The sequence below is a fragment of the Stegostoma tigrinum genome, chromosome 8 (genome assembly GCF_030684315.1).
Source record: "Stegostoma tigrinum isolate sSteTig4 chromosome 8, sSteTig4.hap1, whole genome shotgun sequence".
Taxonomy (NCBI): domain Eukaryota; kingdom Metazoa; phylum Chordata; class Chondrichthyes; order Orectolobiformes; family Stegostomatidae; genus Stegostoma; species Stegostoma tigrinum.
This window is the reverse complement of record NC_081361.1, coordinates 54999671-55025343: the sequence shown is the minus strand read 5'-3', so window position 1 is coordinate 55025343 and position 25673 is coordinate 54999671. Positions and strand designations below refer to the sequence as shown.

Sequence of the window (25673 nt, the reverse complement as noted above, 5' to 3'; positions counted from 1 at the left end):
TCAGGTTTAGACAATGAAAACTCGATTGTACATCAAGCCTTTCTAAAAATATATTCTTACATTTTATGGTGCACGGACAGTGGAAATAAGATGAACCCCCTAACAAAAATCTTACAGAAAGGAAAAGAAAAGAAAAAGGGCCATGAAAGGTAAGATTGAGACCATGTATACAATAATTAGGTTCACTGACTTTTTAAAAAAAAATTAACAAGTAATTTTAAGACTGTTTTCAGTTTCAAGAAAACTCTGTGCCTTAACCTTTTTAATATTTTACTGCAGTTCCTTGTATACCCTGCAACCTGAATTTGGTAAGATTTATATTTTTTGATAGTTTAAATGCTAAAAATTACATGTTTTGATTTTTTTTCTTGTGGAAGGATACTCATAATTACATAATGTAATGAAAGATGAAATTGTTCAGGTGGTTGATGGGGGATATCTGCCAAGAGAAATAAAAGCAGATTATTCTGTTCAGCGACTGTTAGTTTGTCAATTGACTTCAAAGACAACATCTTTCCTTCTGTTGATAACATAGCTTCTATTCAACACACCAGAATACTTAGCTGATATCAAAGACCATGTATAAGAGATGCTTGTTGGCCTATGGTGGATGAGTGATAATGTTAATAAACTAATAATCCAGAGACCTGGATTAATGATCTATAGAGTAACTAAAAACTACTTTCATAAATTTATGCAATGCCTTTAGCGCAGGAGCATTGTAGAACAAATTATAACACCAGAGCACTTGAGATATTAGGCCACATGATGAAGAAGAACTTGGTGAAAGAATTAAATTTTGAGGAATGTCTAAACAGAGCAAAGTAATAGCCACGAGCAATGAACAGTTGACCAGAAATAGAGCAGCACAGATCTCTTGGGAAGTTGTAGGGTTGAAGGAGACTACAGACCTGGAGAGGGAAAGGTCATTGAGTGATTTGAAATCAAAAGAATTTTAATATATGTATACAAGTGCAATGTAATAGAGGAAAAGGACTGAGTACATGTTAAAATGTAGAAGAACTTTGGATGAGTTCAAGGTTAGGGAGATTAAGCTGTGGAAGATCAGACATTGGCGCATTGGAATTGCAAGTTTGGAGACAATGGAGCATGAATGAAGGGTTCAGCAGCAGATGAAAAGTAATGGAGGTGGGAATAGACAGTCATACTGATGACGCCAATATTGGTTCAGACGTTCATCTCAGGATCGCATGTGATATCAAGGTTGGAAGTGGACTGTCTTTATCCTAGGTTGTTGATGGGGAGAAGGATTGAATTGGTCATCAAAGAATAGAGTTTGGAGCAAGAACTGCCAAAAAAATGGCTTTGACCTTTTTTTGGAGAAAATTTCTGTCTATCCAATCATGGATGTCAAATAAGAATTGCAATCATTTAGTAACCGTCATTAGTGTATTATGAAACCTAATACTGTGTTTTTCACTGATGTAATCAAGAGCATGTAGATAAGAAATGGGAAGCGTTAAGTACCGATCTTGGAGAAATCATTTCAAAACGCTGTCTGGCTACGATTAGACTGATTAAGAAATGGAATCACAAGAGCCGTTCTGCCCAACTGGATGGCAGTGTTGTGACACTGGAGTAGAATGGGTTTTGGTACCCATGTCATGGGCTGCAGATAAGTTGAGAGGGGCATGGAGGGAAAGTTTACTTTTGTCTGTCATATAAGAAGTCATTTGTGACTTTGAGAGTAGTTTCAGTATGTGGAATCCTGATTGGAAGGATACAGATGTGAAGTTCCAGGTAAGATGGTGTTACAACTGTAACGGGAGGAATCCTCTAATAATTAAGATCCACTACTCCACCAGTGACACTATTAGTATAAATTTGTTGATCCAGTTACCAAAATAGACAATTGCTTCTCTTTGGTATTGAATACCAGAAAAAAATAAATGTTTACCATTTTCTCCCCCATGGTCCAGGAGCTCCCCACCTATGTCCGTGACACCACTCATGCCCTCCACCTCCTCCAACTTTCGATTCCCTGGTCCCCAACATCTCATCTTCACCATGGACGTCCAGTCCCTATATACTTGCATTCCACGTGCAGGTGACCTGAAAGCCCTTCACTTCTTCCTGTCCCACAGGCCCGACTGGTTCCCCCCTCCCCTGACACCCTTGTCCGCTTAAGCAAGATCGTCCTCCCCCTCAACGACTTCTCCTTCAACTCCCCCACTTCTGACAGACAAAAGGGGTGGCCAGGGGACCTGCATGGGCCCAGGCTATGCCTGCCTCTTTGTAGGATACATGGAACAGTCCCTCTTCTGCAGCTACACTGGCCCCATCCCACACCTCTTCCTCCATTATACTGATGACTGTATTGGCGCCACCTTGTGCTCCTATGACAAGCTCAAACAGTTCATTCACTTTCATTCACTTTACTAACAACTTCCACCCGAATCTTAAGTTTACCTGGACTATCTGTGATACCTCTATCTCCTTCCTGGACCCCTCTGTCTCCATCTCTGGTAACCACCTGGAAACTGGTATCTATTTCAAGCCTACTGACTCCCACAGCTACCTAGAATACACCTCCTCTCACCAACCTTCCTGCAAGAATGCCATCACCTGTTCCCAATTCCTTTGCCTCTGCTACATCTGCTCCCAAGATGAGGCATTCCACACCTGGACATCCCAGATGTCCAAATTTTTTAAGGACCACAAGATTTCTCCCCCCCTGCCCCCCCCACCAACTCAGTGGTCTAAAACACCCTTGACTGCACCTCAGCCCTCACACCCAATTCTCACAATAACAAAGACTGAATTCCCCTTGTCCTCACAAACCACCCCATCAACCTGCAGAATCAATGCGCCATTCTCCGTCACTTCCGCCACTTGCACTCTGAACCCACTAGAAGGATATATTTCCCTCCCCACCCGTATCTGCCTTCCGGAGGGATCGCTATCTCTGCGACTCCCTCGTCTGTTCCGCACTCCCTACTAGCCCCACCATCCCTGACACTTTTCCCTGCAACTGCAGGAAGTGCTACACCTCCCCCCTCACCCTCATCCCAGGCCCCAATAAAACCTTTCATATTAAACAGATACAAAAACAAAGTTGCTGGAAAAGCTCAGCAGGTCTGGCAGCATCTGTGGAGGAGAAAAAACAGTTAACGTTTCGGGTCCAGTGACCCTTCCTCAGAACTTAAGTTAACTATTTTTTTCTCCTCTACAGATGCTGCCAGACCTGCTGAGCTTTTGCAGCAACTTTGATTTTGCTCCTGATTTACAGCGTCCGCAGTTCTTTTGGTTCCACGTTAAACAGATGTTCACCTGCACATCTGCTAATGTGGTATATTGTGTCCACTGTTCCCGATGGGGCCTCCTCTACATTGGGGAAACCAAGCAGAGACTTGGAGACCACTTCGTGGAGCACCCACGCTTCGTTTGTGACTAACGACAACAACTCCCAGTCGCGAACCACTTCAACTCCCCCTCCCACTCCTTGGATGACATGTCCATCCTGGGCCGCCTCCTGTGCCACAATGATGCCAGCTGAATGCTGGAGGAACAGCACCGCATATTCCGCTTGGGAACCCTGCAGCCCAATGGTCTCGATGTGGACTTCAAAAGCTTCAAAATCTCCCCACCCCCGACCTCATCCCAAGGTGAGCCCACCTCGTACCCGCCTCCTTGACCTGTCCATCTTCCCTCCCACCTACCTAACGCCTTCTCCTCACTGACCAACTCCCTACCTACACTCACCTTTACTGGCTTCATCCCCGCCTCCTTGACCTGTCCATCATCTCTCCCCATTATCTGCCCCTCTATCTACCTTCTATCATCGCCTCCCCCTCTCTGTATTTATTTCAGAGCCCCCTTCCCATCCTCCATTTCTGAAGAATGGTCCAGAATCAAAACATCAGTTTCCTGCTCCTCTGATGCCGCCTGGCCTGCTGTGTTCATCTAGCCGTACACCTTGTTATCTCAGACTCCAACTTCGGCAGCTTCTACTATCTCTAAATGTTTACTGTGGTTCTCTTTAATTAAATCAACATTATTAGGAGCACAACTTTATTTTGAATAAAACTTGTTTTGAGCAAGTGGCAAACACCTAAGCAAAGATTTGCAGCTCTAACTCTACCCCATTAATCCCACACATAAACACACATACTTGTAATCTAAAAAAGATCTCTACAGAGGCAATAACACATTGCAGAGCTGGAGAAGCACAGCAGGGCAGGCAGCATCAGAGGAACAGGACATTTTAGGTCAGGACCCTTCCTCAGAAATCACATTCAGAAATTCAGAGGTGATGGTCCTTTTTAAACAAAGGGCAAAAGGGTAACCACCAGCCCACCCCCTCTTCCCAAACCCAGTGGGCCAAGGGCCTGGAAACAAGTTATACAATGTGATGAATTCTCATATCCACTGGATGTCCTGTTGACAAAGCCAAATTGGTGACACTCATAGATTGATGGTATATATCCAGTTAGTAAAATTACATGCATTGTAAGCATCAAGTAATAGGATTGAAATATGAATGTAATTTTATAGCAGTCAACTTCAAGTTTAAATCCAGTTGATTGGGGCAGTGAACATTTTGTTCCTGTTATGGATGTTGGAAAGTTAGTTCCTCCTTTAAATATCTTTATTGCTGAGTTGTAATAAGAGATTAAAATGGAAACTGCAAAATAAAGATAATACCTATTAACTGTATTTTCACCTCTTGCTTTGACTGTACATCTTTGTTTTTCTTTCTTAATAGGATTTGTATCCCACGGTAATGATAACTCAAGCAATTTGTCAGCAAGTCAAAAATTGAGGTGCATAAATGGACATTGTTCTCCTATTGAGAATGATTGGACAGTAAACTGAAACTCTTACTTGATGTCCAAAATTAAGTTTTTAGATTATTGGGCAAGTACATATTGAGAGTTTTCTGCATAATTTTTAGCAACCGTAGAACATACAATAAGTGTGAAAGATTAAAATTAACAATATTACAGAACAGCGCTGTTGTTGGTGAGAACATTGACAAAAGGCAGAATTATGATGTTGGCAAGATTGGCATTTATATAACGTCTGAGTGTGTCTGAAATATCTAGAAGAATTTTATATAATGGAACAAGTTACATTTGGCTGTGCAGTTATTGTTGATAAATGGGCAGATGTATAAGCCATGCATGCACAGTCTGATCCCACAAACAGCAATAAGATAAACAAATGATTCATTTGAGATTTACAAATTATAGCATAGCAACTAGAAGTGGCTTTTTGCTGTGTCGATGGTGAAGGTAACATTGAGGCAATATAAATAATTGCTGCCAATAACACAAACTTTACTACTTGCCAGAGATAAGCTGAATTCAATTTTATGTTGTTTTTAAATGCTGTCATTGGGAATGTTCACCAGATTTCAGGCAATGATTGTAGCCAGATTATAAAACTTGCAGAAGTGTGAATTTAAACACCAGCGCATATACATGTCTATATATATATAGTTGTATTACCACCAACATTTTAAAATTAACTCTCAAATTGAACGGGTCAGATTCCAAGGTGTTGGAAGCTGTATGTGCCATTAATGATACAAGAGGTAATTTTGCACAATGCAAGTGTTAATTCTTAATAGAAGCAATGGAAAGTGAACTTCTTGAATTAAATTCTGAAAACTAAGTTTTTCTTAAGACACTGAAGAAGTAACACTGAGTTGTCAAACTAGTATAATTAGTCTAGTTGAAATTACAATTAAGGCACAAAATTATAAATTAACAACAGTCAGAGATTGATTATGCTACTAGTATTTGAAAAGGACACTGTCTTCAATTGAAAGTGATCTACATGAGAATTGATGAGAGTTAAGAGGATTTGTTTGGGAAATGGGTAAGCTCTCCCAAACAGTAATTTGCTGTGCACGCTGTTCCCCTTCAAACAGTGTGACTGCAGTTTGCTCAGACAAAAAAAATTATGGAATTTGGACTTCTTCTAAATTACTAAAAATAACAAGATTGTTAGCAATTGACAAAAGACTTAAATATATATCCTTGCAAGTTTTACAATTTTCCTGATTTTAAATATGAAGAAATCATTATCACAGAAACTAAAACCCTGGGCAGACCGTATAGATTTTCAATAAAATGCAAACTTTGATTAAAATCAAGGTAGTTTAGCATTTATCAAGTTGCCAACCGCAAATGAAGTTTTATTAATTTTTAAGATTCTTTTTGTAAAGGAAATGTACACCAGAACCACAAAAAGAACATATTTTACTTTTTTCTTTTTATTCTACTCATGGCTGGCACAATGAAAAATTTCAGCGGTTCACAGAACTGTTTTGTGGATGAGGGTAAGTGCAAAATCTATTGTTCAATAACATAGATAATGGGAGCTGCAGATGCTGGAAAAGCCGAGATAACAAAGTGTGGAGCTCGATGAACACAGCAGGCCAAGCAGCATCTTAGGGGCACAAAAGCTGATGTTTCAGGCCTAGACCCTTCATCAGAAAAGGGGGATGGGGAGAGGGTTCTGAAATAAATAGGGAGAGAGGGGGAGGTGGATCAATGATGGATAGAGGAGAAGATAGGTAGGGAGGTGGGGAGGGGATAGGTCAGTCCGTGGAGGACGGACAGGTCAAGGGGGTGGGATGAGGTTAGTAGGTAGGAAATGGAGGTACAGCTTGAGGTGGGAAGAGGGGATAGGTGAGAGGAAGAATAGGTTAGGAAGGCGGGGACAAGCTGGGCTGGTTTTGGGATGCAGTAGGGAGAGGGGAGAATTTGAAGCTGGTGAAATCCACACTCAGTTCGCAATAAACAACTGCACCTCCCAGTCACAAACCATTTTAACTCCCCATCCCATTCCTTAGACGACATGTCCATCCTGGGCCTCCTGCAGTGCCATATTGATGCCACCTGAAGGTTGCAGGAACAGCAACTCATATTCTGCTGGGAACCCTGCAGCCCAGTGGTATCAATGTGGATTTCACAAGCTTCAAAATCTCCCCTCCCCCCACTGCATCCCAAAACCAGCCCATCTTGTCTCAGAGATAATGGGAACTGCAGATGCTGGAGAATTCCAAGATAATAAAATGTGAGGCTGGATGAACACACCTCCCTAACCCGTTCTTCCTCTCACCTATCCCCTCCTCCCACCTCAAGCCGCACCTCCATTTCCTACCCACTAACCTCATCCTGCCCCCTTAACCTGTCCGTCCTCCCTGACTGACCTATCTCCTCCCCACCTATACTCTCCTCTCCACCTATCTTCTCCTCTATCCAATTTTGATCCGCCTCCCCCTCTCTCCCTATTTATTTCATAATCCTCTCCCCATCCCCCTTTCTGATGAATGGTCTAGGCCCGAAACGTCAGCTTTTGTGCTCCTGAGATGCTGCTTGGCCCGATGTGTTCATCCAGCTCCACACTTTGTTCAATAACATATCCTTCTTTTTATTCACTTGTGGGCCATGGGCGTCGCTGGCTGGCTGGCACTTATTGCTCGTTCCTCAGCTCCCTTAAACTGAGTGGCTAGATCTTTTCAGAGGGCAGTAACCACATTGCTGCGGGCCTCGAGTCACATGTAGGCCAGACCAGGAACAGCAGATTCCCTTCGCTGGAGGACATTAGTGAGCCAGTTGGGTTTTTCTGACACTCAACAATGGTTTCATGATCATCATTAGATTCTTATTTCCAGACTAATCTATAAACATTTAGGCATACCTTAGCTATAGCACCATTGGAACTGGAGAACTGCTATGAGATATTGCTGGCCACAGCTCCTTGTTTTTGTTAATGGAGCAGCCCTGGACAGGAGAAGATCTAAAATGGCTGTTGTCAGAACACGTAATGTCAAAAGCATAATATAAAGATTTCACAACAGCAACTTGCATTCTTATAACACCCTTTTAATTTGGAGAACTACCCAAAATACTTCCCAGGGATGTAATAAAAAAAACATAAAATGGACCAATGAAATGTACACAAAGATAATTAAAACTTAGTCCAAGAAGTGGGTGTTAAGGAAGATGTATACAGAGGATTGGGGCGGGGGCATGCACAGATGGAAAGGAAGTGTGAATGGTTTTGGGAAGGTATTCCTAAATAATGCTGACAAAGAAGATGAGGCCTCAGCTATGTAGTGGTCGGGTGAAGGTTAGGGAAATAGACAAGAGAGTTGAATAAGGAATGAAAATTTCAGAGATGGTTGTAAGACTGGAGGATTCACTAAGGAGATTAAAAAATATAAAGGAATGTTAACCAGAAATATAAAAACAGAAAAGAGTCTGTACTAATGTTTAAAAGTAAAATAAAAGTGAGTGTTGGTCCTTAGGAATTGAGCCTGGACAATTGATAATTGAAGATAAATGACAGGTGAATTTAAAGTCACTTTTCATTACTGATGATATAAGTAACATCTGGAAGCAGCGATAAATCAGGAAATGGGAGGGAAGGAGAAAGTCAGAAAAACACAATCACTAGCGAAGTAGCACAGAGTAAATTATAAAAGTTGTGAACTGGTAAGCTTCTGGATCTTGATGGATTTCATCCTAAGAGTTTTTTAAAAAAATTGGTAAGTGAGTTAGTTGTGTTGGTTTCAATTTTCCAAATTCCGTAGATTTGAGGATGAACCCCATTTGGTTTGAAGATTGTGTAAATGTAAGTCCTTTGCTCTAAAAGTGAAAGAGAGAGAAAGCAGAAAACAATGGGCTAATTAGCTTAGCATTTGTAATGGAAAAAAATATTTACAGTTATTGTTAAAGTAGTTACACCAATCTATTGCAGTTCTTTGAGAAGGTAACACATATTGCAGATAAAGGGGAACCAACGTTGTACAGTACTTGGTTTTCCAGAAAGCATTTGATTAAATGCCCTTCAAAGTTTATTGCGGAAAATGAAAGCTTGTGGTCCAAAGAGTAAGCATAAATGGGTGTTTTTCAGGCTGGTGAGATGTAATGTGTAGTGTGCCACAGGGTTTGGTGCCCGTCAGCTGTTCACAATTTATGTAAATGACTTGGGTAAAGGAATCAAAAGTATGTAAAATTTGATGGCAAAAGAAAGGTAGGTAGAAAACTAAGTTGTGAAGAGGATGTAATGAAGCTACAAAGGAACATGGATGCATTAAGTGGATGAGTAAAGATGTCACAAATGGAGTCTAATGTGGGGAAAGTATCAAATGGTTTCAGATTGCTGAGCTCTGAGATGCAGAAGAATCAGGATATCCTAGTGTGTGTGTTAAAAGAAAAGCTAATAAGTAAACATAACAAGTAATTTGGAAATCAGATTGTATGTATACTTTGTCACGAAGAGAGTTTGAATGCAAACTGAAGTTAATCTTCATTTATACTGTGCAGTGGAGAGATATATTTGGAATATTATGTACACTATTGGTCACCTTATTTAAGGAATGTAAATCTGTTGGAAGCTGTTCAGGAAAGATTTGTCAGCCTAAACATGAAATGGACACATTGTCTTATGAGAAAAGGCTGGGTTTGCATCTACTATAGTTTAGAAGAGTAGGACGGTACTTCAGTGAAAAATAGAAGATCTTGAGGGATTGCAACAGGTGAGATGTGGAATGGATGTTTCTGCTTATGGGAGGATCTAGAACATGTTTCATTAGTATTTTTAAAAATGTAGCCCATTTAAAACAGATGAAGTGATTTTTCTGAGGTCATAAGTCATTAGAACTCTTCTGAAAAGACAGTGGAAACAGAATATTTGAATGTTTAAGGCAGAAGTGGATATATCCTTGGTAAGCAAGGGGGTAAACTGGAATATGGATTTGAGGTTCCAATCTAATCAGCCATGATGTTACTAAATGGCAGAGCAGGTTTGAGGGGCCTTTTGGCCCACTCCAATTCTTCGTCTGGGGGCCTCGTGAACGAAGGAGTGGTTCATTCCGAGAAGCTCAAGGTGTCAAACTGCAGGTAACTTGAAGAGTTGTCAGCTAATGTAGGCCGGCAAGCACAGGAGTGATGGGTGAATGAAACCTGGTCTAAGTTAGGACATTGGCAACAAGAGTGTTGGGTGATCTCAATTTTATGAAGCATGCAAAAGGTCAGCCAGCAGTATGTTAGACTAGTCAAGTCAGAAGTAAAAAAGGGGTAGTGAGAGTTTTCCACAGCAGATGAATTGAGGCATAAGCAGAGTTGGGCAGTGTTATGGAGGTGGGATTATACAGTCTGATGGTAGGGCAGGCTAGAGGGCTGAATAGCCTACCCCTCCTCATGTTTATGTTTTTATGTTCTGTCCAATACTGGACATGGAACAAGCAGTTTTGACAATTCAGAGATATTGGTGGAGTCAAGAGAGTTAATAGTGAGGTAGGAATTCTTGTCACCATCGTACATGTAAGACTAAATGTGTTTTTAGATGACGTAATGTGGGTGTAAATGTTTGAAATGTAATGTCAGTTTTCATGCTAATTTTGATTTAATTATTCCTTTTAGTTGATGATTTCTTCCCACAGGCCCACAGTCTGTTGAACTGTCTTTACTCAACCCTAAATTTTGTTTAAAACAATTTACTGTTTGCAGCTGCTCAGATTCTGTTATTCAAGCCCTTTTCCTGTAAGGCTTATTGGATATATCACTTTTTTTTTTCAGACCAGTTAGATGAACAAGTGTATGATGATGCAGAGACCTGTCACTCAGAGTAAGCATTTTATTTACTTAATTTCTCTATTGCTTCAAATAGCAGGCAATTTCATTACAACTGCACGCTACCACTGAAAATGTTCTCCGTTGTTGAAATTATACTGGCTTCACGAAGGCAAGTTGCTTTCACAGAATATAATCTTGAACTTACTTTATCAGGGAAAGCTGCAAAAGATTTGAACAAACATTATGCATATGTAATGCACTCGCCAGATAATTTTTATCATCATAGTATGAGCCAAGGAATGTGATCGGGGAAAGGAATCCTAACTGAGTTTTTTTAAACCTTTATGATGGGACACTTGAATAGCTCAATTAATTGAACACCTTTACAAGATTCATTTAGCTTTTCATACCGCTGTGTGTAGAATGAGTATCGAAACTCAAAGTGAGGAGGAAACTGAATATTGCAAGGACTTCTCTGTGTTTGCTGCATTGTATGAATATTTCCCCATTGTTAAGGAATGGAAAAGATCAAACCTAGATAGTTGATGTCCCATATCTTGTGAAGCTCGACATGACCATGGTAAGATCAATTATAATGACAGTCTGTTGAGGATCAAACACCAGGCTTTTGGTTGATCAGTAAAACTGACATGCAAAAATATATTGCACAAATATTCCTGCATTTTCCATTTCTAATTTAAACAATTCTGAATAATTTCATTTTAAACTAATGATATTTGTATTGTTTCCTTCCTTCCTGAACTCACCCTTCATGTTAGTGCTTGACCAATTTTCATTATGTAGGTTCACACAGGGAATGTTCCTGATTTATCTGTGTTAATCTGGAGTTTGAGTTAGTGTTATCAGACTTGAACTCAATTTTATTTGTACTGCATCCACTTTCTGTTTCTATCAAGGATCATTTGATAGCCATCATTGATTGACCATTTCTCTTACTGAGCCTAGGATACTGTGCACACAGTTGCATAACCCATCGTCACCCAATTCAGATCAGTTAGCTTGGCACAAATGAAAAATTGGCCTCAAGATATTACTGTGTGCAATGAAGTTTTCCTGTCTTGTGCTTCCATCCTTCCATGTAGTGAATTAGCTTATATCAATAAGGAAACAATTGCTACATGCTATTCATAGCTCTGCAGATAAAGAGTATATACATCAGTCACTTCTTTGCTTTGGACGGATAGTCAATGATCTGGGTAGAAAGTGTGGAAGCATGGATGAGGCTGGAGCAACTGTTTAAAAAATCTGAACTGTTTCCAAATACTACTTACTCATGTTCATAGCAAAACGACAGTTTCCTGAGAGTGTAAACATGGTCCTAATGTTAACATTCTGCATGCCAATCTAGATCTCTTCGAAAAGACCGAATTAAGGAATTGGGGAAACTGTTCAAGAAGGAGACTGGTGATGGAGAACGGTGGAAGAAGGTAAAAACGAGAAAAAATAAAGCACAAGATCGTCTCAGGTATTTATAAACAAGAATTCTTGCAAGCAGTCTCATTTTGTCAGTCCGTGTGCTCTGTGTTAGCCAGCTTGTTTTTTTAAATTAATTTTCTGTGTTTTCATTTTGCACGGCTGCTTTAATTTTTTTTACCTCACTTTCACAATTTGAGTCCTTCCATCCCTGGTTTCCCCTTAAAATGTGGGAGCAAGCTGCCATATTGAATGCCAGTTGTCCATAGTGAAGGTCCCTCCGTGCTGTCAGGAAGAGAGTTCCAAGAGTTTGACTGAGCAATAATGAAGGAATGATGCAATTTGATGACTGGATGATGTTTGATTTTGAGAGAATGGTTAAGGTAATGCTTCCATGCATCCTTCTAGGTTGTGGAGGTTGAAGATTTGGATGGTGTTTTATGTCCATGCAAGATCCTGCAGTGCATCTTGTGAAATAGACGGTCCCCATTGCCTCCTTTGTGTGTTTGTGGTGAGAGATGAGACTGGAGGGGTTAACTGTTTTCTCTGTTTCTCTGCCTAATCTCTCTGAATCTGTAGAAAAGAGAAACAAGCCAATTTGAAGCAGCACTTTCCTCTTGCAGTACAATACTCCAGTTGTCCTTTTCAATAATGCCTTATACATTTGACAGATCTGATATTTGTCTGATACTTTGCTGCATACATTCTATTACAAATGGCTCCCTTGAACATGCCTCAGTTTTTCTCCCCCAGCATTGTTCACGATCTCTAGTTACTGAATAATTGAAATATAATTTAAATAATTGTGATATTTCACACAAATCTTGAATTTATTGCAGGATAGATTAGCAGAGAGCATTCTTAACACTTTTTATTGTATTTCATGATAAAGAAAGAAGACAAGCATTATTAACCACCATTTATAGCTAAAACAATAGGTAGAATAAATTTGAAGAGGATATTTGGGACTTCTTTAAATGGTTTGAATGGTGCAGTATTATGGTGAACAATTTTTTTGCACGTCCTAGATTTGTTTCTGAAATCGGCTCAATCTCATTGCAGCAGTCCCACAGGAAGTTGTTTAATCTCTGTTCTGGAGGATATGGTGTCAGTGTAAAACGTCCTATAATGTATCACAATTGTTTCTATCCAGAGAAGCAGCAGAATTTACTCTGATGAGAAAGGGAATATTGCACATTGATGCCATGTGACTCACTTTTGGTATTATTGACACAATGCAGGAGAAACTTTAACTTGCATTTAAATCATTGTACAGCAGAAATTAACAATTCTTGGTACAAAATCAAAATGATTGAGAAAAATGGTATTTCATGGTGCTAGCACGTTTCCCCTTCAGAAGGGGATTGTGGTGATGGGATACAAAAGATAATCAAAGATCAAATACTAATTTTTCGCATGGAGTACATTGAAAAAATTGTCTTTGCATTGACATCAGGGGAGGGGAGATTTTGAAGCTTGTGAAGTCCAGATTAATATCCTTGGGCTGTAGGGTTCCCAAGCGAAATATGAGATGCTGTTTCTGCATCTTTTGGGTGGCGTCATTGTGGCAATGCAGGAGGCCCAGGATGGATATGTCGTCCGAGGAGTTGGGGGTGGGGGAGGAGGAGTTGAAATGGTTTGTGACTGGAAGGTGTAGTTGTTTGTTACAAACTGAGTGTAGGTGCTCCGCAAAGCAATCCCCAAAGCGGTCCCAATGAACTATGGATTAATCTGCTTTAGTGTTGTTTAAGAGATGCATGTTTCCCAGGACATTTGGAAGAGTTCTCTGCTACTCTTCAATTACTGTCACACATTTCTTTATATCTGTTTGAGCATGCTAACAAATCTTCAGTTTAACATCTCGTTGGTAGGACAAATAATGTCACTCTGTCAGTACTGCAATAAAATGTTAGTCTAGATTATGTGCTTAATTCCTGAAATGGGATCTAAACTGAAAACCCTCCACTCTCATGAGGTTGTTGCTAATGATGCTTAGTTTAAAATTAGATGTTATTTCTCAACTTATTTATCCATTTTATATTTCCACAGTACCAGTTCAAGGTCACAGTCTGTTTCATGTAAGTAGCATATTACTGAGGTGGTTTAAAATTTGTTTCAAACCCTGTTGAATTTATTTGAATACAGTGGTCATCGAGACTATGAAGCAATTGAAAAGTTCCTGTTTTTAACTAGACCTAAAAACGTAACTGATCAACTATTTTTGTCCAATGTTGCCAATGTGCGACAAATAGATGTGGCCCAAAACATTCCAAGTCACTGTAGCATGCAGTTATTTAGAGAGTGAAATTAGTTTGTGCTAATTTTACATCGGCATTAATTAGAAACTTGCTCCCAATTTTACCAAGGTAACTCTTAGTTTGACTATATAGCCCCAGTTATGCAGGTTTCATGAATAGTATGGAGTTTGGCTGATGGCAGGTAAAATCCAGTGTCTTGGACCCTGAACACTCGTTTAATGCTGATATTTGAAAGAAATAAACACGTGCTATCAATATGTCAAATCCACATTGTCATGATCTCCATAGAGATTAATAACATTTAAAATGGATTCCAGGTACAGTTAAATAATGGGACAGATTTTTAAAAAAATTTACTGTAGCATATCATCCAAAGCACGTTCTTTTTTTTTTATTTATTCAGTTGTGGGATGTGGATGTCGCTGGCTGGCCAACCCATCTCTAGTTGCCCTTGAGAAGGTAGTGGTGAGCTGCCTGCTGGAACCATATCCTTGATGTCAAGGGCTGTCACTCACCTCTCACATCTCTAATTCAGCTCTTTTGTCCATGTTTGAGCCAAGGCTGTAATGAGGTCAGGAGCTGCGTGGCCCTGGCAGAACCCAAACTGGGCGTCACTGAGCAGGTGCTGTTTGACAGCACTATTGATGACACCTTCCATCACCTTACTGATGATTGAGAATAGACTGATGGGGCAGTAATTGGATGGGTTGGATTTATCTTGCGACTTGTTTCGAGGACATATCTGGGTAATTTTCAGCATTGTTGAATTGATGCGAGTATTGTAGCCGTTTGGCTAGAGGAGTGACAAGTTTGGGAGAAAAAGCTATTGCCACAACGTTGTTCGAGCCCATAGCCTTCGTAGTATCCAATGTATCCAACCATTTCTTGACGTCACTTGGAGTGAATCAGATTGCCTGAAGACTTGTATATGTGATGCTGGGGACCACTGGATCATCCACTTGGCACTTCTGGCTGAAGACTGCAGTGAATGCTTCTGTCTTACCTTTTGCACTGATGTGCTAGACTCTTCCATTGTTGAGGATGGGGATATTTGTGGAGCTGCATCCTCCTCCTCCAGAATGTTGTTTAATTGTCCACCACCGTTCATTACTGGATGTAGCAGAACTTAGATCTGATCTGTTGGCTTTGTTTAGTTCTGTCTATCACGTGCTGCTTATGCTGTTTAGCATGCAAGTAATCCTGTTTGGTTGCTTTACCAGGTTGGCGCCTCATTTTCAGGTGTGCTTAGTGTTGCTCCTGATATGCCCTCCTGCACTTTCCATTGAACCAGAGTTGATTTCTTGACTTGATGTTTATGGTTGAGTGGGGGACATACCAGGCCATGAGGTTGCAGATTATGTTGGAACACAATTCTGCTACTCTTGATGGCCCACAATGCCTCAAGGTTGCCCAGTCTTAAACTGCTAAATCTGTTCACTATTTTACATAGTACTAGTGCCACACAACACGAAGGATGGTACTCAACATGATGGTGGGACTTACATCCATACGGACCATGCAGTGATCACTCTTACCGATGCTGTCATGGCCAGATATGTGTGCAGCCAGCGGATTGGTGAAAATCAAGTCAGCTATGTTTTTCCCTCTTATTGGTTCCCTCACCACCTTTTGCAGATCCAGCCTATCAGCTTGTTCCTTTAGGACCTGACCAGGTCGATCAGTACTGCTGGCGCCAAGCCAATCTTGGTGGTGGACATTGAAATCCCTCACCCAGAGTACATTCTATGCCCTTGCCACCCTCATTGCTTCCTCAAATAGTTGCTCAACTTGGAGAAGTACTGATTCCTCAGTGGAGGAAGGACAGTATGTGCTTATCAGTAGGAGGTTTCCATGCCTATGTTTAACTTGATGCCACAAGATTTCATGGGGTCAGAGTCAATGTTCAGGCCTCCTGACTATATACCACTGAGCCACCACCTCTGCTGGGTCTGTACTGTTGGTTGGACAGGGCATATCCAGGGATAGTGATGGTGGTGTCTGGAATACAGTTATACTCATAGAATTATGCCATCATCTTTTCTGGTGTCTACGTCGATGCCAGGTGGTCAATTCAGTTTCATTTCTTTGTTGACAATTCATAGTGATTGATACAACTGAGTGCCTTGCTATAGAATTTCAGAGGGCAGATGTGAGTCAACCATGTTACTATGGCCCTGGAGTCACATGTAGGCCAGACCAGGTGAGGTTGGCCGATTTCTCTGAAGGACATGAGTGAATTGGGTGGGTTTTCCCTGACAACTGACAAAGATGGCCATCAAAAGGATTCTTAATTTCAGATTTTTTTTACTGGAATCAAATTTCACCATCAATTTATTAACACGTTTAGTTTTGTATGTAATTTGTGCTTTAAGTTATGAGAGAAACATTGCCCTTTTTATATTTATCATTTGTTGCTTTCCACTGCATTACAATCCTTACAACAATCAGTCAGTGGTTCCTTCTAGCTTCTAATGGTTCCCAATATCCCTTTTCATTGAGTATTAACTTTCAGTGATCACCTGTAGACATTTTCAGATTTTTTTTTAAAAATTCACCACTCGCAAATAAAGCTGATTCTGATGAATCTTCCTCACTTTTTGGCCTTGCTTCCTCATTTCCCTCCTTTTAAGACATTCCGAAAACCTACATGTTTGACTAAACATTTGGTCACCTTAGGTAACTCTGTGCCATGATTTGCTTCATAACATCCCGGTGAAATACCTTTGAACATTTCACCATGTCAAAATTGTTGTACAAATGAAAGGTAGCGGTATATAATTTCAGACATGCAATTCTTCACATACTGCAAGTCATACAAGAGCTTTAATGTTCACTTTTAGCATTGAATTCAAACTCACCACTGCTCAATCCTTTCTAGTTCCCATGTAATATTACAAGTATTCTGGAAAGGTCACCGGAGAAAAATTAGGAGCTGCACCTGTGGTTCAGGCCCAGTTTGCTTGTCACTCCCTAAATGACAGTCACTAAGCCAACATTTCTCAGATGTTCTGCTGTTAACATGGAGACCGAGAAAATAGGAGCAGTAGGCCCTTCAAGCCTGCTCTACTGTTCAGTATGATCACGGCTGATCATTCCAACTCATTGACCCGTTCTCATTTTCTTTCCAAACCCTTTGATCCCTTTAGCACAAAGAACTATATCTAATTCCTTTGTGAAAACATTAATGTTTCAGCCTCAACCACTTTGTGGGGCAGGCAATTCCGTAGACTGATTCCTCTCTGGGTGAAATCGTTTCTCCTGATCTCAGTCCTAAATAGCCTTACACTATCACTCCTGGTTCTGGACTCGCCTGCTCTGACGAGGATAAGTACTTCCACTTCAATCATTTACTTGATGGGTAAGCTTGTTAAGTAATTAGAAGATTGTAGCTTATTTTAATATTGGTTTGTTGGGTATTCATTGTTGTACTTACATTCACGTATATCATACAAATGTCTTGTTTAAAATTGTCTTAAAATTCTACTCCAGAGCATTTCATAGAGATCAACAGGTTGTTTTTAAATAGTGTCTTTAATGTACAGAAATGACCCAAAATGTTTCATTAAAAATGGTGAGGAGTGATTTTTTTAAGACTGGGGACTGATGACTGAAATAAAGCCAAAAATGTCAAAGAAGGAGGGGAGAGTGCTCTCATGTGGCCCAGTGATAGTGTCCCTAGGCCCACCTACTCCAGAGGCGCATAACAGCATCTCTGAACAGGTTGATTAGAAAAATAGGTTACATTTTAAAACATCGAAAGAGAAGAGATTGGTATTCCAAAGGCTATAATGAAAGGAATTGAGAGTTCAGAGAAAGATATCATTGGTGTGTTAAACTTGACAAAAGATTGGAGGGTGAGACCATGGAGAGGCTTAAACATGATGAGAATAATTTTAAGATGTTGAGGATCAGCTGAGGACAGAGATCTTGAGTGGGTGTAATTTGGTGCAGGATTGAATGTGGCAGTAGAGTGTTGTGGATCTGAAGTTTGTGGAGAATGAGCAACCAGTCAAATTGTTGGTCAGATCCTGAGGTGAAAAAGGTTAAATGTACAGGGGTTCAGCAGTAGAGTGGCTAAATAAGCAGTGAAGCATGTGCTACTGTGGAGATGGAATTAGATGGTCTTTATAGGATTTGAATGCAAACTCTTAGTGTGAGATTAAATTGGACACCAACACTGTTTTTGTAAGTTTCAATGCCGTTTTAAAGTCTTCCTTTTCTTGTTTCTAATCAACTTTTGTTTTATATTCCTTAGCTATAACTAACTCGGAAAGTGGTGCAAGCAGTGTGTATGAAGATGTTAACAGTATAAAGGAATATGGTGATTTTGAGTAAGTGGTCAAATTGCCAATGTTACTTATCATGTAAGGACTATGTCTATTCCTACTCCCATGTTCATTCAGTTCACGAGGCTACTGTACCATTTGAAAGCATGATTGATTATTTACTTCAATGCCATTTTCCCATGCTAGTTCCTTATCCCTCGATATCATTAGTATCTAGAAATGTATTGATCTCTGCCTTGAATTTACTCTGTGACTGAACTTCCACTGCACTGAGGATAGCGAATTCCAAAAATTCACTACTTGCTGAGTGAGGGGGGAAAAAAAAAATGCCTCCTCATTTCAGTCCTAAATATCTTGTCCCTAACATAAAATAAAATGAAGAACTGGAGATCTGAAACAAAGTTACTCCTTAATGCTGACACTGTCCCTTGATTCTAGATCAACAAGCCAGAGGAAATATCCCTTCTGTATCTTCTCTGCCATTCTCCTAAATCTCTCCATATAGGACAATTGTCCAGGAAATAATCTGGTGAACCTACAGGAAGAGGCACACAAATTGGCCAGAAAAATCAATAGACCTGAGCACTGTGAGCTGTTTAGATCTCAGCAGAAGGGTTACAAAGGAATTAATTAAGGAAGGGAAAATGGAAATGAGTGTAAGATTGAAGGGAACATAAAACTGACAGGAAATGTTTCTAGAGGCGTGTAAAGCGAAAAAAGGTTGGTGAAGGCAAATATAGGTCCTGAAAGTTTGTAACAGGGGAATTTAGAATGGAGAGCAAAGAAGTGGCTGACGAATTATATACTTTTGGTTCTGAATTCACAATAGAGGACAAAAATAACAAATCAGAAATGTTGGTGAACGCTGGGTTTAGTGAGAGGGAGGAAGTGAACAAAATCAGTCCCAGTAGGGAAATGGTGTTGGGGAAGATTGGTGTTGAAGCCCAATAAATCCCCAGAGCCTGATAATCTACACACCAGAGCACTTAAGGAAGTGGACAGAGTCAAGTCAAAATTGATTTGTGGAAGGGAAATCATGCTTCTTCAAGGATGTAACTAATAGAGTTGATGAGGGGGAGTCAGTGGATTTGGTTTAAGAGGTGAACTTTCAGAAGGCTTTTGACAAAATCTTACGTAAGATTTTACATTAGCATGTAAAATTAAATTGGACGCAATACATTGATGTGGACAGAAAACTGGTTTGCAACAGGGAAACAAATAGTTGGAATAAACAAGCCTTTTTCTGAAAGGCAGGCAGTGATTGATACGTTATCACAATAATATTAATGATTTAGATGATGGTACTAAATGTAATATGTCCAAATTTTCAGATGACACGTTAAACAAATCTTCTTGAAAACTTTAAACTGAATTGTTAAATTGTAGGAGCAAAAAAAAATACAATTTATTATAAAGGATACAACAACTCGACACCAAGAAAATTATAGAGATGATGGGAACTGCAGATGCTGGAGAATCCGAGATAACAAAGTGTGGAGCTGGATGAACACAGCAGGCCAAGCAGCATCTCAGGAGCACAAAAGCTGACGTTTCGAGCCTAGACCCTTCATCAGAAAGGATGAAGGGTCTTGGCCCGAAACGTCAGTTTTTGTATTCCTAAGATGCTGCTTGGCCTGCTGTGTCCATCCAGCTTCACACTTTAGACCATTAGACCATAAGACGTGGAGTGGAAGTAAGGCCATTCGGCCCATCAAGTCCACTCCGCCATTTAAATCATGGCTGATGGGCATTTCAACTCCACTTCCCTGCACTCTCCCCGTAGCCCTTGATTCCTTCTGCGATCAAGAATTTGTCAATCTCTGCCTTGAAAGCATCCAACGTCCCGGCCTCCACTGCACTCTGCGGCAATGAATTCCACAAGCCCACCACTCTCTGGCTGAAGAAATGTCGTCTCATTTTAGTTTTAAATTTACCCCCTCTAATTTTAAGGCTGTGCCCATGGGTCCTAGTCTCCCCGCCTAACAGAAACAACTTCTTAGCGTCCACCCCTTCAAAACATACATTATCTTGTAAGTTTCTATTAGATCTCCCCTCAACCTTCTAAACTCTAATGAGTACAATCCCAGGATCCTTAGCCGTTCATCATACATTAAACCTACCATTCCAGGGATCATCCGTGTGAATCTCCGCTGGACATGCCCCAGGGCTAGTATGTCCTTCCTGAGGTGTGGGGCCCAAAATTGGACACAGTATTCTAAATGGGGTCTAACTAGAGCTTTATAAAACCTCAGAAGCACATCGCTGCTTTTATATTCCAACCCTCTTGAGATAAATGACAACATTACATTCGCTTTCTTAATTATGGACTCTACCTGCAAGTTAACCTTTAGAGAATCCTGGACCAACACTCCCAGCTCCCTTTGTACTTCTGCTTTGTGAATTTTCTCACCATTTAGAAAATAGTCCATGCCTGTGTTCTTTTTTCTAAAGTGCAAAACCTCACATTTACTCACATTGAATTTCATCAGCCATTTCCTGGACCATGCTCCTAAACTGTCTAAATCTTTCTGCAGGCCCCCCCCCCCCCCCCACCTCCTCAGTACTACCTGCCTGTCCACCTATCTTTGTATTATCGGCAAACTTTGCCAGAATGCCCCCAGTCCCTTCATCCAGATCATTAATATATAAGGTGAACAGCTGCGCCCCCAACACTGAACGCTGCGGGACATCACTCGTCACCGGTTGCCATTCCGAAAAAGAACCTTTTATCCCAACTCCCTGCCTTCTGTCAGACAGCCAATCCTCAATCCAAGCCAGTAGCTCACCTCAAACGCCATGGGCCCTCACCTTGCTCAGCAGCTTCCCGTGAGGCATCATATCAAAGGCCTTTTGGAAGTCTAGATAGATGACATCTACTGGATTTCCCTGGTCTCACATACTTGTTACCTCTTCAAAGAATTCTAGCAGATTTATCAGGCACGACCTCCCCTTACTAAAACCATGCTGACTTGTTCTAATCTGACCCTGCACTTCCAGGAATTTAGAAATCTCATCCTTGACAATGGATTCTAGAATTTTACCTACTACTGAGGTTAGGCTAATCGGCCTATAATTTTCCATCTTTTGCCTTGATCCTTTCTTAAACAAGGGGGTTACAACTGCAATTTTCCAATCATCTGGGACGTTCCCTGACTCCAGTGACTTTGAAAGATCACAACCAATGCCTCCACTATTTCTTCAGCCACCTCCCTCAGAACTCTAGGATGTAGCCCATTGGGGCCAGGAGATTTATCAATTTTTAGACCCTTTAGCTTTTCTAGCACCTTCTCTTTTGTAATGCCTACCATACTCAACCCTGCCCCTGGCTCTCCCTAATTGTTGGCATACTACTCATGTCTTCCACTGTGAAGACTAATGCAAAGTACTTATTAAGTTCTTCAGCTATTTCCTTATCTCCCATCACTAGCCTTCCAGCATCAATTTGCAGTGGCCTAATACCTACTTTTGCCTCTCGTTTGTTTCTTATGTATTGAAAGAACTTTTACTATCATTTCTAATATTACTAGCTAGCCTACCTTCATATTTGATCCTCTTCTTCCTTATCTCTCTCTTTGTTATCCTCTGTTTGTTTTTGTAGCCTTCCCAATCTTCTGATTTCCCAGTGCTCTTGGCCACTTTATAGGCTGTGTCTGTTTCTTTGATATATTTCCTGACTTCGTTTGTCAGCCATGGCTGTCTAATCTCACCCCAGATAATCTTTCTTTTCTTTGGAATGAACCTCTGTATTATGTCCTCAATTACACCCAGAAACTCCTGCCATTGTTGGTCTACTGTTTTCCCCGCCAGGCTCTGCTTCCAGTTGATTTTCATCAATTCCTCTCTCATGCCCCTGTAATTACCTTTATTTAACTGTAACACCATTACATCCAATTTTGCCTTCTCTCTTTCAAACTGCAGACTGAACGCTACCATATTGTGATTGCTGCCTCCAAAGTGTTCCCTTACTTTAAGGTCTTTTATAAAGTCAGGCTCATTACATAGCACTAAGTCCAGAATAGCCAGCTCCCTTGTGGGCTCCATCACAAGCTGTTCCAAAAAGCCATCCTGCAAACATTCCATGAATTTCCTTTCTTTGGATCCACTGGCAACATTATTCACCCAGTCCACCTGCATATTGAAGTCCCACATGATCACCGTGACCTTGCCATTCTGACATGCCGTATCTATTTCCCGGTGCATCTTGCGTCCCTGGTCCTGACCACTGTTAGGAGGTCTGTACGTAAGTCCCATTATGGATTTTTTGCCTTTGTGGTTCCTCAACTTCACCCACACAGACTCCCAATCCTCTGACCCAATGTCATTCAGTGCCGTAGATTTAATTTCATTCTTGACTAACAAGGCAATCCTACCCCCTCTGCCCACCTCCCTGTCTTTTCAATAAGTTGTGAATCCTTGGATGTTTAACTGCCAGTCCTGAACTCCCTGCAACCATGTCTCTGTGATGCCTACCACATCATAATCATTCAAGAGGATTTGTGCTGTTAATTAATCTACTTTGGTGCGAATACTACGAGCATTTAGATAAAGTGCCTTAATGCTAACTTTCTTATCATTATTAGAGGTTGGAAATCCCAAGCTGTCTTAAGCTATCCTTCCTTTTTGCTGTATTCCTAGTCTGCCTCGAGCTTAAATCCACCTGTACATATGCTTTCCTGTTGCCTATCTTTCCATTTAACTCCATACTCCCTGTCTCTTTCACTTTCCCTTCCCCCCCCGACTCAGAAGTTTAAAGTCCTACTGACCACCCTATTTATCCTTTTCGCTAGAACACTGGTTCCAGATCGGTTCAGGTGGAGACCGTCCCAACGGTACAGATCCCCTCTGTTCCAAAACTGATGCCAATGCCCCATGAAATGGAATCCCTCTTTCCCACACCAATCCCTTAGCCACGTGTTTACTTCCCTGACTTTCTGTTCCCTTTACCAATTAGCACATGGCTCAGGCAGTAATCCGGAGATTATGACCCTTGAGGACCTGTACTTCACACTGAGCTGAAAGGTTACTTTTCAGACGTTTCATCACCATTCCAGATAACATCAGTGAGCCTGCGATGAAGTGCTGCTTCAATGAAGACGTCACCAATGCAGGACGTGACATCACCAACCCAAGGAAACCTAAACAGATCAATAGAAAGCGGGACATAACACCAGCGCTTCGTCGGAGGCTCACTGATGATGTTACCTAGAATGGTGACGAAACGTCTGAAAACTAACCTTCCAGCTCAGCGAGCAAACTCACATCCAGAAACTCAACCTGAGCTACAAATCTTCTCAAAACTCACTGGCCTGTACTTCAATTTCTTTCCTAGTGCTTGATAATCCCTGAACAGGTCCTCTACCCTAACTTTGTCTATGTTGTTAGTCCCAACGTGGACCACAACAACTGGATCCTTCCCCTCCTGCTCCAATATCCTTTCAAGCCAGTCGGAGATGTCCCGCACCCTGGCACCGGGCAGGCAACACACCATGCGGGACTCCCGATCCAGCTTGCATAGGATACTATCTGTCCCCTAATAATAGAATCCCCTGTAACAACTACCTGTCTTTTTGCTCCCCACTCTTGAGTGGCCTTCGGCACCATGGTGCCGTGGTCAGCTGGCTCACCCTGTCCACACTCCTTTTCCTCATATGTACAGGGAGCAAGAATCTCATACCTGTTGGTCAAGGTCAAGGGCTGAGGCTCCTGCACTCCTGAACTCTGAATCCCCTCACCTGTCTCACTTACAGTCGCACCTTGTCCCTGAACACTTTCTGAATTTGAGTTATTTAATCTACCGGGTGTGATTGCCTCCTGAAACAAAGTGTCCAGGTAACGCTTTGCAGAACACCTCCGCTCGGTTCGCAATAAACAACTGCACCTCCCAGTCGCGAACCATTTTAACTCCCCCTCCCATTCTTTCGACGACATGTCCGTCATGGGCCTCCTGCAGTGCCACAAGGATGCCACCCGAAGGTTGCAGGAACAGCAACTCATATTCCGCTTGGGAACCCTGCAGCCCAATGGTATCAATGTGGACTTCACCAGCTTCAAAATCTCCCCTTCCCCCACTGCATCCCAAAACCAGCCCAGCCTGTCTCCGCCTCCCTAACCTGTTCTTCCTCTCACCCATCCCTTCCTCCCACCTCAAACCACACCTCCATTTTCTACCTACTAACCTCATCCCACCTCCTTGACCTGTCCGTCTGCCCTGGACTGACCTATCCCCTCCCTACTTCCCCACCTACACTCTCCTCTCTACCTATCTTCTTTTCTCTCCATCTTCGGTCCACCTCCCCCTCTCTCCCTATTTATTCCAGAACCCTCTCCCCATCCCCCTCTCTGAAGGGTCTAGGCCCGAAATGTCAGCTTTTGTGCTCCTGAGATGCTGCTTGGCCTGCTGTGTTCATCCAGCTTCACACTTTATTATCATGTATCAACTTGTGTTCCCTTAATTTCTGTATCTTTTTGTTACTAATACTAATTTCTTTCAGTTCATCATTCCAATTAGTCCCTTGGCTGCCTGTGATTTCTGGGGGATGAATTATCCTTGGTCGCCATGATTCCTATTATGGTGTGATTCTAGACAGACTCTCTAGGTGCTCATTTTTGTTGCTGACTCAATGAGTGAAAGCAGATTGCAGTCAATAGTGGGAAATATAATGTTTTCTTGCACTCCGTGTTTTCCAAGATATTAATATGTTATGTATTATGTAGGAGTGGTATTCTATACGTCCAGAAGTTTCATGTACTTTTTCTAGGAAAATTAGAGGAGACAACTAAATCTGTGCTAATTTATTTGCTGGGATTTTACTGCGTTCTCTATAGAGGTGGAGCTTCAAAATCAGACCCAAATAAAACCAGTTGGGCAAATATCTTCAGGAAGCGTGAAGAAAATGTAAGGACGACTGGAGAAATGAACACACAGGTACAAGAAGCTGAAAGGTACAGTGAAATGTATTACTACTTTTGACACCTAAAACAAGTAACATGTTTATAGATTACTGTCGCAGTTATTGTAGAATATTCACTGATTTCCAAGAACGTTGGTAACTAGAGTTTGTACTTGCTGAATTTTAATTCTGATTAAACTCGTCTTGCTTTGCCTACTAATTTGTGCTACATGTAGCATGTGGTGCTGC

At 41.1% G+C, this 25673-nt stretch overlaps 2 protein-coding genes across 5 annotated transcripts in view; one reads left to right on the top strand and one right to left on the bottom strand.

Annotated features, from left to right (window-relative positions):
• prkaa2 (protein kinase, AMP-activated, alpha 2 catalytic subunit) overlaps window positions 1-25673 on the bottom strand; it is a 133002-nt gene that overhangs the window by 57664 nt on the left and 49665 nt on the right. The window contains exon 10 of one of the 2 annotated variants that reach the window (XM_059647892.1): window positions 12337-12563. The exons of the other annotated variant lie outside the window; for it this stretch is intronic. Within the exon in view, the coding sequence (XP_059503875.1) occupies window positions 12549-12563 (15 nt within the window). The 3' untranslated portion in view covers window positions 12337-12548. Of the gene's footprint in view, window positions 1-12336; window positions 12564-25673 lie in introns of those variants that run through there. 2 annotated transcript variants of the gene reach the window in all.
• The window catches only part of LOC125456090 (FYN-binding protein 2-like), a 91823-nt gene that overhangs the window by 55763 nt on the left and 10387 nt on the right, over window positions 1-25673 (top strand). For 2 of the 3 annotated variants that reach the window (XM_048538792.1, XM_048538793.1), the window contains exons 9-17: window positions 81-149; window positions 280-308; window positions 4727-4784; window positions 6279-6307; window positions 10560-10608; window positions 11926-12042; window positions 14040-14068; window positions 18504-18579; window positions 25360-25476. In XM_048538792.1, coding sequence (XP_048394749.1) covers window positions 81-149; window positions 280-308; window positions 4727-4784; window positions 6279-6307; window positions 10560-10608; window positions 11926-12042; window positions 14040-14068; window positions 18504-18579; window positions 25360-25476 — 573 coding nt within the window. The remainder of the gene's footprint in view (window positions 1-80; window positions 150-279; window positions 309-4726; window positions 4785-6278; window positions 6308-10559; window positions 10609-11925; window positions 12043-14039; window positions 14069-18503; window positions 18580-25359; window positions 25477-25673) is intronic. The other variant, XM_059647890.1, reaches the window with a different exon arrangement.